Here is a 10,990-nt window from a genome sequence, read left to right as displayed (position 1 = left end):
ACTCGCAGTTCATCCCCTTCCCTCTCTGCTCTAACGGTATCCTCTTCAGTCTGCGTTACCGTGTCTCACGGTGTTGTCGCTTGCAGATTTACCTATACTTTTTCTTCAACCCTGAAGATGGGGGCGATACGTTCCTCCGAAACGTCGGTTAACACCACATATACACGGCGCCAAAGCCCAGAAGACTGCTTTCTTCGTGTTGGGACATGATCGCCTGAGCTCCTCACACCACCACACCCACCCTACCAACCCGTTCCACTGCCCCCTCCCATCCCACCCATTTTCTATTTGTATTATTTTTTAGATTCACTCTTACAAATATTATTTTAAAGTAAGAAATAATTATTGGATATGGTTTTTAGAATCAACAATAAGATACCAGATTTCATGTTGAAGAGAAATTTCATGCAAAATTAAAATAAAATATGAGTTTTGCAAAAAAAAATTGACATGATGGATTTTTTTTACTATTATTTCCGGTTTTAGTGAGTAAAAATCTATAAGAAACAGTAAAAATATCCTATGCAGTTTTTTGGTAGCAGACCTGTGTAATACACACAAATTTTAAAAATATGACGTATGAGATAATAGGTTTTAACAAGTTTTAAATACATAAACTTTATTATTATTATATAAGGACATATAAAAATTTAATATTATTTGTAAATGGACATATAAAGGCAAGCAGTGAAATGGTTAACGGATCGATACACCTGAAGATGGCAGCATACTGCCGAAACATGTAGTGTAGAAGTGGTAGATGGGATTGTGTGCACTTGAAGACTGTTACTATAAACACATTATGGAAAGCAATTGTTTGTCAAACATGTCATGGATGGCATGCTACCTTCTCTGGTTTGGGTCCCACCTGTGGTACTGTCAGGTGTCCTGGTCCATATTAACCCGTGCACATTATTTTTATGGGTGGAAGTTCTCCACTTAGAGATTTGCTTTAAGTGGCATTTTTACAGTCCCATTTAACCACCAATGATGAAGGTCCCTTGCATTACAAACAAAATCAGTGTGCAGAAGACATAAAATTCTGTTATATTGGTATGGGCATAGAGAAAGAACAGAAGAACACATATACCCCAAATAACAAATTCCCCAAATGTCAGGTGGAAGGAATGAAAGCTAAAGCCAAAACATGGCACTTAGAAGGAATCTGTAAGAACAGGACTGGAACAATCCACACTGCTTGCTGTGAGAAGTGGGAAACCAAAGACAAATATCACATATAAATGTACCTGAGGTTTACATAGAAATGCTTCTGCTGGAATTTCTTCAGTATGGCCATCCGAGTCTTCTGGTTTCTGTGACTTCAATAGCATTCTTGAGCATGTCACATTTTTTACCCCTGAGTGCTGGGCAGCATTTTCTTGGTGTTTTGCCACATATACTGTGGGTGGATCATGAGATGGGCCTACAGGAGTGTTGTATAAACATAATACAGTATCAATCACATTATAAATGCAAAATATACAGATCAGACAGACAAAAAGGACTACATGCAGTAATGACAGAATGTCATGTCATGGAAGTCCGTGGAATTTTTAGTGATATTTGGTTTGTTCTTATATCTACAAGATCACCATGAATATTGGCTTGTTCCTAGTTCTAGAAGATCACAAAGTTTTCTGAAAATATGCTAACTTCATAGATTTCGAAGGCCTGGACCTATGGCCTTGAATTCAGAATATAAATATTCACAACTTACCCATCTGGAACCAAAAGCTTCTTGCTGATAGACTAGGTAGGGTGTGTTTCTGTCATTCATATTTTCAAAAACCAAATCAAGAGAAGGGCTACTGCTTGTAAATAAGATTTAATGCTTAGAATGGAAAAGAATGCAATGAAGTGATCAGCTGTGCCAGTATGCAATAAATTTCCATTGGGAACTCATCCCATACTGAAATGACTCATTGCCAGACAAGTTGATGGCATTCAATCACAATAAAAATTCCAGATTTTATAGGTGGAATGTCAATATCAAATTTTGTGGCTAACTTTCAGTATATAATGACATCTTTGCACCCATTTTGAGGTATCAAATTCAAAGCAGAACGTGGTTATAGATTCCAACATTTTTGGATACTTTGTTTTGGCAAAGGTTTGGTTAGGTTTGTTTAGTTTTGACTGTATTATGTTAGTATTTCAGTGAGGGATTTAGTATAGCAATTTTTGCCACAAGAGAGTGGATAGCATGCTGGAGGTCTGAAGTGAATACTCCTGCCAACTCTCAGAGTAAAATCTCTAAGTGCAGATCACCATATTCTGATGGTGTTCCAGTTTCACTCTAACAAATGCCTGTTCTCATGCTTTTTACACAAAAAATGTAAATCTATGAAGAATTACATGTAGTACCTAGCAAATGACTCACATGTCACAATGCTTTAACTGGTAGCTTAATTTCTGACTTCGCATTTGTTTCAAGACTTTTGCAATTAAATATTATAACTTATCTCGAATAAAACAAAGCCCAGTCTCTGATACAACAAGCAAACAATGTCTACAGTTTCGTTGGAGGTTTTCACATCTTTGTATCTGGAATGTGCTCTGCTCAAGTCCAAACACGGCAAATTACATTCGTGGGTCTTTGGTTTTCTTCCCTGTCACTTTCTACATCCTGTAACACCACGTCAATGTTATTACCCTAAACTTAAAAAGAAATTGGCACGCCTTCTGAAGACTCTGAAGACGCTGAAGGGTGCATGTACGACCCGACAAAATGTTGAAACGTGCTGCACTACAATAAAACCCAGACTGAAGGGCATTAAAAACTAAACCACCCTAACCATATCTTCGCTGAAACCCAGTGCCTTCGAAATTCGCAATGCATAACAACCTTTCCGCCCCACGGCCTGCGTTCACTTCTCAATGAATACACATGACGTGGATTACTAAACCGGGGCATGGAACGTGACACTTCTAAAGCTTTGACGATAACAAGCCTACACTTTTTGTAGGCCTACCGAGTTCATACCCACCAACTTGCTACCAAAGAGTAATGCATATTCTTTTATAGTTCCTGTTATGTTAACACTGATACGTTTCCGAACATATTAACTCTATGCATTACCTTCCTTACGTTCACATGCACCAACTTTCTTTATATCTTCCTCTGAAAAGCCCTCCCACTTTGCCATTTTCACTTATAAATGTGGAACAGCAACTCAGTCAATTACAAATATAAAATATGCCAAAGTTGTACACAAATAAAAGAAGTCCCTACTAATCCTCCAAACAGACCAAAACATAACTTCCCACTCTTCTTTACAAAATCATAACACAGCACCCATAAGACCCATAACATCGACCTGATCGACGCTGATCGACCTTACCGATCGCTTTAGCCCTCTGGATTTGAAAGCACAGCTTATTAATTTATATACATGCCACTAGGATGAAGCTATAGTATACTAAAAATACATGCTGCTAGTCATCGATTATGTAAAATAGAGACGATATTCGAAGAGTTTTATCTTCTGCGGTATAACGCCGTGTAGTCCATTGAAATTCATCTGACGTTTCGGAGGAACATGTTGCACCCATCTATATGATCGAACGATAAGCTAAGCAGGAAATCAGTATGAAACAAGTGGCAAGCAAAGTCTCTTTCAACAGAATACACTGCGTTTATCGTTTTAGGTGTATGAATTTTTTTCGGCACCTGCCTGCCTTCAATTCCTTGCGGTAGATATTTCCATTGTCATCTTGATTTTATAATTTTAGCATTTAGATTAAAGAGTTCAGCTCTTCCGTAATTGTAGTGTTTCTTATTAGGCCCTTCCTTTTATATCATGAACTTAATTTTTTCGGTTTCAATTTTTGCTTCCTGTTTTCTGACGGGGGGATTGGAGAGGACTGAACAATTAGGAGCTATATAACTTGTACTCTTCTCCAAGTATAATTAGAATGATCAAGTCAAGATGGATGAGGTGAGCAGGGCATGTAGCACGAATGGGGGAGACGAGGAAGAGTATAGGATATTGGTGGGAAAGCCAGAAGGAAAGAGGCCACTGTTATCATGAGCCAGATCAATCGAATCCATACCACCCCATCTTATCTCTCTAAGATCTAGTTTAGAGAGATAAGATGGGGTGGTATGGATTCGATTGATCTGGCTCATGATAGGGACCAGTGGAGGGCTCTTGTGAACACGGTAATGAACTTTTGGGTTTCATAAAATGCTGGGAAATTCTTGAGTAGCTGAAGAATTGGCAGCTCCTCGAGAAGGGTTCAGCTCCATGAGTAAATAAATAAGTAACTTGCTGCACTCTCAGGGGTTTCTGTGTACAACCGGTGTCCTTAGTCCCAGGCTATCTTAGACTGGCCGGAGGAAACTAGATAATTTCTTAGGAGGCCTGGAACCTTGAGGTCGTAGCTGTTGGCAGACCTCCTCAGCATACAAAACTCTACCTTAACGCTGCGTCCCACCACCACCACTCCAATAAGCAAACTGTACTTTCCACATTGGTGCACAGAGCTAGAGCTCTATGCGTTCAAGACAGAGTTGGTGTTCCTGGTTGACGTTTTTAGACAGAACGGTTACAACAACTGATAGATCCACAGAGCTTTTAACCGTCGCCCGAGCATCGGTCGGCCCGATGATAAATCAGACTGAGTCTGCGGGACTATATTCAACCGAATCAGCAGAGTGCTGTCCCGGCACAACATGAAAACAGTGGGCCTGCCTCCTAAGAAATTATCTAGTTTTTCCTTCGTACAAAATTTACTTATGCGGCCGAATTTCCCACATTTGTAACATTGTCGTACTGTTGCAACAAAAGTAGTAACTTCAATTTTCATATTGCAAAATTATACATGAGGGGACAATTCCTTAGTTCTAAACGTCAAACATACTGCCCTTGACTCTTTCCATAACCATCTTTCTTCCTTAGTTTCTTCGTCTGTCTCTTTGACTCTCACCTTAAGTCTGACTGCGTCTGTTACCTGGAAAGGTATGGAGTGTTTGTTCTGATTATCCGAGTTGAGCTGTTGCGTCAAACTTTCTAAGTCCATGACCTCGGGTACATCTTTAATGACTCCCTTTTTAACAACCATATACACGTATCTCAGTAAGTACGCAGTTAGCCCTTCGTTTTGGTTTATGGGGCTGTCCAAAACTTTATTTGATTCTATTCTTTCTGAGATCATTTCCCAGATAAATTGAGCATACTGTCTAATTGCTTGGAAACTGATCTTAGATTTAGACATAACATTGAAAATGTCAAACTGTCCTCACTCCTTTACCTTTTCTCTTTCCACCAATGGGGTATCAGGCTTCTTGACTTTTATGTGGATGCTGTACAGCACGTTATAGTACATTTTAAAGCGTAAGTCAGTGAATTTTCCATTTCTGTTGCTCTTGAAACCTTCTCCAAGGTCTTCCTTTCCATTGTTTGCAACTTAATTTCCAAAATTTTGTTCTTCTCACTGTGCCTGTTGCATTGTCTCTTCTTCTGTCCTTTCCTTGGCTTCATTATGATTCCGTGACTCCTTTAAATTTTGGTGTCCATTAGTACCCTGCTTTACGTCATCGGCTGCCGATTTCCTTGATTTTTACGGTTTCTAACAGTGCTAAATTGTGCCATCAGCCATAAGAACGGCTAAAAAGAGAGGACAAACCATTCGTAGGATTCGCATCAATAGATATAAAATATGGTTATGGCATGAAATTCAGGATATCTAAGAGAGCGTCCACATTCACGGCGGAAGCATTAGCAACTGCCGAAACATTAGAAATCATTGAAGAAATAGAGTCAGCGTAAAACTTCATGATTTTCTCGGACTCGGCAAGCGTGTTAAAAGGAATTAGTAACTCCTCTACAATAAGCAACACATCGCACATTATACAAATGCTTAATGATAAAATAGAGAGACTGAAATCGCGAGGGAAGAAAATCAAATTTTACTGGATCCCGGGGCATTGCAGAGTGGAAGTTAATGACATGGCCAACTTGGAGGCAATGCAAGCAATCAAAGAAGGCAGAGATAGTCAGTTATTACTACCAGTTGCAGATCTTAAAACGCAGTGGAAAAGGAAAGGTAACAAATAACTTAACGGTTTTTGTCAAAAGACCAAACGGGACAGAGGAGAAAGCTAGTCCGAAAGGTACTATAGGAATGGCTCCTCTCCGTGGTTCCGAGAGATAAAAAATGCCTTAGTGTCAATGAATAAGAGCATGACCCACCAGTCTTAAAGCAAGCCTAAACAAATTTAACATTGTGTCCACGGCCGAATGCGAATGTGGTGATGGGCTGCAAACAAAGGAACATATCTTCTGGAACTGTAAGAGGACCAACGGACAACAATGATGGACATTTTGTCTGAGAACAGAAAGAAGATTATCAACCTCTTGTAGTCTTATTTACAAAAACAGTATCTGCAGCTCTTGACAAGTTGGATAAGATGTGGCTATCCTCTATCCAGTCACATCTACAGTCTTTGGCTTAAGATACTGCAAAATATCAATCACAAATATAAATCCGTTCGATATATGATATAAATTCCGTCCTAAGTGCAACAATTTATTGTAGGTCTTTCGTTTTGCTTTCTTCTACACTACATGTTTCGGCCGCAAACGGCCAACATCAGGTGTATACACTCGCAAAGCTGTTACACTGCACCCAGTTTAAAATTTAAAAACACATAAGTCTTCCCAACTGGCTAACAGGATCTACTTCGCTGATATTTGTCTGATTCGTCCATCATCTTTGTCACCCACACATGTCAATTTTGACATTCATAAACTGGCACTTCTGAAATCTTCAGTTCCAATTTTAGGAAATTCCTTTAAAATTTTTTCCAAATTTTAAAATTTAAAATTCTCAGGGTTACTCGCCCCACGTCTATAGTGCTGCAGTGGCTACTTCTTGTTTTCAGCACTGTGCAGGTGTTATTCTGTGTAGGCTCCCTGTGTGCGTGCCGCTGCTTATCTTTACTACGTTTGCGGCCGAAACATGTAGTGTAGAAGAAAGCAAAACGAAAGACCCGCAATAAATTGTTGCACTTAGGACGGAATTTATATCATATATTGTACAGAGTGTAAGAGGATGCTTAAATATAATATTATAAATCCGTTCCCTCAACTTTTTACCTTTCCATTTATATATACCATGAATAACTGCAACTTTCTTGGTCTCCTCTGGCATGATGTTTATACTCCTGAGAACTGGTCTCTTATTACTGTATTTGAATCGGATACATATAGTTTACTAAAAGAAGCTTAAAAAATAAATCTCTTCTCTCAGCAAAGCAAATTTTGCAGTTCTTTAATGGGACACAGCTGAATCATTTCTGATCAGCTTCTTATGAAGGATATTTCATATAAATTTTCACTTAGACATTAACATTTTATATGGCACCTGACACAACTTATTGTCTCCACCTTTACCTTGGTGTTAATCTGGGGCAATTTTCTTTTAGTTTCATATTCTTTTAATATCATACACATTTATTGAAGTAATTGCTAAAGCAGTGTTAATAAAGTTTCATACTTAATTATGTCCTATATTAATTTAAATGCAGTCTGCATGCATGATTCTTCCCTTACATGCAAAATGTATGATTTTATCTGCCTTCTGAGGGCGAAGGAATTAGAGAAAGTGGTAGCACGCACTGTGTCCAAAAACAAAAAATCTGGCTACTTTGTGAAAGAATAAGCTTTATTTTTAGAGATTGAAGAGGTAGCGTCAGTACAGTAAAGTGAATTATATGTACATTCATTATGACAGTAAGAATACAAATAGAGTAGTGTGGATGTCAGCAAGTTGATATGAAACAATTTACAGTAAAAGTAGAAAAATAATATCACGAAGTGACAATTTCTGTAAAGCTTTACAATTACACAAGTATCACTAATAGCTTGAATTACTACATTTTACATAAATTTAAATCTTTAATATATGTAGTAACAACAACGAGAGGCCTAAAGGTCTCTTAACGAGATCAAATGAAAACAGGCGGACGTCTGCAGAAATATGGGATAAGAATTTGGCACAGGGGGGTGAAAATAGTATTTACTAATGACCCCCCCCCCCAAAAAAAAACGGTGATGAAAGGAATGAAATTCAAGTTCCAGACTGGTATTTACTGCATGGAGTAGAATCCTGAGTAGCAATAGGTGCACAGCTACTGAAGGAATTCCCCACCTTTTATGCAACCCAAATATTAATTTCAGCATTCACAAGCGTCTGCCATTGAACACTTCTAAGGCAACGGAACACAGCTGAAATCATCACATTTAAAATTTTAAAGATATATTTTAACACCACTCTCCATTTATGACCAAGTCCCTCAAAGCGGTCTCTTCCCTACAGGCTAAACAAAATTTTGTGGCCCTTCTCATTTTCCTGTGCATACTACAGATTCTGCCAACTTCATTCTCCTTGATTTGTTCACCTGAACTATATTTGCTCAACAGTGCATATTGCTACATACAATCTTCCTCTCTCTCATTACTTTTTTTTCTCTTAGGTTCAAATACTCTCCTCAGTACCCTAGTCTCAAACATTCCTAATCCATGTTCTTCCCTAAGTTTGCAGGATCAGTTCTAATTTTTTTTTAACATTTTTATATAGAAGCAGAACAGGTGAGAAATTCTGGCATCAAGCATTCCCCAAATTTAATTTATTCCCAACTTCTTCATGAAAATAATTTCGATTTTTACTTTTATTACCAAATATCTTTTGAACTATGCTACATTTTCAAAGAATTTACTAGGAATCTTGAAATTATAATTTTTCCTTGCATTCTGGTCAGAAGAGATTCAACATATGAGCCAGTTGCCACCGGAACTAAGACCATTTGTAGGATATCAATGTAGTTGGTTTTGCAATGACAACAGCCAAGGGAATGCTTGAGGAATGTTTCTGGGTCAAGGAAATAAAATAAGTGCTTAATTACAGCAATTTGGTTTTTTAACATGCGCTGGGAATTCTGTGAGGAATTAGAAGATGTTGATTCAGTTGGTTTTGTCATGTCACAAGGAATAATGAAGAAAGCATACGTGAAAGTGACCAGGTGGGTAGAGAACAGTTAGGAGACTCAGAAACAGATGGTTTGTGCATGCTGTGTACTTGGGTGTTTGTCAATGGAAGGAAAACAACAGAGATTGAATACTGACACCTCCCACGTGAGTCATTCAATGTTAAACTCCAAAGATGCTGCCAAGGAAAAAGTACTGTAAAAAGGAAGAGGAGCTTTGGCCTAGTCATTATCCTACACTTTGCTATTGTTTTCTGCATAAACACAACAACTATCAAAATCTTGAAGAAAGCAGTCTTCTGGGATTTGGCACCGTGTATATGTGGTGTTAACCGACGTTTCGGAGGAACGTATCGCCTCCATCTTCAGGGTAGAAGGAAAAATACAAGAAATCCGCAAGTGAAGAGACCGAGAGAACCGGTAAAAGCAGACTGGTGTTGGAAACATACACAGCTATGTGAGAGCAGAGAAGAAGGGGGGAAGGGCATGGCCTGTGTAGCCTTCTGGATCTGGCGTCATATCCCGGGGGGGTTTCTAAGAGTACAGATGAGAGGCTTCCATGACTTGCTGAGACAACCCCCCCCCCCTTCTCTGTTCATATTTTCGGGATGGAGTTCAATCTCAATGGCTTCTTAATGATGCGATCCATATAGCGGGTCTTGGTGGCGAGGATGGAGGTATTCTGAAGCTGAATACGGTGTCCCAGATCGATGCTATGTTCAGCTACGGCCAACTTGTCCGGATGTTCGAGACGGATGTGCCGCTGATGCTCCTTCAACCTCATGTCCACGGAGCGGCCTGTCTGCCCAATATAGACCTTGCCTCACTCGCATGGGATACTGTATACACCCGGTGTCCTTAGGCCCAGGCTATCTTTAACCAGCCGGAGGAAATTGGATAATTTGTTTGGAGGCAGACCCACTGCTTTGATGTTGTGCTGGGACAGCACTCTGCTGGTACGGTTGAATATGGTCCCGACATAGGGAAGGAAGGCGACTGAGCACGGTTTGTCTTCAGGCCGGCTGATGTTTGGCCGATGGTTGAGAGCTCTGTGGATCTGCCGGTTGTTGTATCCGTTCTTCTTGAATACATCCCTCAGGAGTACCAACTCCGCATGTAGGTTGTCTTGATCACACAGTGCTCTAGCCCTGTGCACCAATGTGGAAAATGCAGCATGCTTGTTGGAAGTGTGGTGGTGGGATGCAGCATTAAGGTAGAGGTTTGTATGGGTGGATTTGCAGTACACTCTATGGCCCAGAGAACCGTCAGGTCTCCTGTAAATATCTATATCGAGGAAGGGGAGGTGGCCTTCAGTTTCAGTTTCCATTGTGAACTGGATGTACTGGTGGATACTATTTAGGTGGTTCAGGAAGTCCTTGAGTATCCACCAGTGCATTCAGTTCACAATGGAAACTGAAACTGAAGGCCACCTCCCCTTCCTCGATATAGATATTTACAGGAGACCCGACGGTTCTCTGGGCCATAGAGTGTACCGCAAATCCACCCATACAAACCTCTACCTTAACGCTGCATCCCATCACCACCCTTCCAACAAGCATGCTGCACTTTCCACATTGGTGCACAGGGCTAGAGCACTGTGTGATCAAGACAGCCTACATGCAGAGTTGGCGAGGGATGTATTCAAGAAGAATGGATAAAACAACCGGCATATCCACAGAGCTCTCAACCGTCGGCCCAACATCAGCCGGCCTGAAGACAAACCGGGCTCAGTCGCCTTCATTCCCTACGTCGGGACCATATTCAACCGTATCAGCAGAGTGTTGTCCCGGCACAACATCAAAGCAGTGGGTCTGCCTCCAAACAAATTATCCAATTTCCTCTGGCCGGTTAAAGACAGCCGGGGCCTAAGGACACTGGGTGTATACAGTATCCCATGCGAGTGCGGCAAGGTCTATATTGGGCAGACAGGCCGCTCCGTGGACATGAGGTTGAAGAAGCATCAGCGGCACATCCATCTCGAACATCCGGACAAGTTGGCCG

The 10,990-nt window shown here is 40.2% G+C and overlaps 1 protein-coding gene across 6 annotated transcripts in view; it reads right to left on the bottom strand.

Annotated features, from left to right (window-relative positions):
• LOC111866113 (RAB6-interacting golgin) overlaps positions 1-3,331 on the bottom strand; it is a 25,783-nt gene extending 22,452 nt beyond the window's left edge. For 4 of the 6 annotated variants that reach the window (XR_002843094.1, XM_023854717.1, XM_023854719.1 and 1 more), the window contains exons 1-2: positions 3,080-3,331; positions 1,248-1,423 (exon numbers count right to left, since the gene is read on the bottom strand). Coding sequence is in view for 5 of the 6 variants with exons in the window: in XM_023854717.1 (XP_023710485.1) it covers positions 1,248-1,423; positions 3,080-3,146 (243 nt within the window). In the remaining variant the exon portion in view is untranslated. Of the gene's footprint in view, positions 1-1,247; positions 1,424-1,717; positions 2,349-2,380; positions 2,836-3,079 lie in introns of those variants that run through there. The other 2 variants (XM_023854721.2, XM_023854720.2) reach the window with 2 other exon arrangements.
• Between the last annotated feature and the right edge of the window lie 7,659 nt (positions 3,332-10,990).

Source organism: Cryptotermes secundus, unplaced genomic scaffold (genome assembly GCF_002891405.2).
Source record: "Cryptotermes secundus unplaced genomic scaffold, Csec_1.0 scaffold318, whole genome shotgun sequence".
Taxonomy (NCBI): Eukaryota; Metazoa; Arthropoda; class Insecta; order Blattodea; family Kalotermitidae; genus Cryptotermes; species Cryptotermes secundus.
Note: the sequence above shows the minus strand (reverse complement) of the source record. Positions and strands in the feature narration are given on the sequence as shown.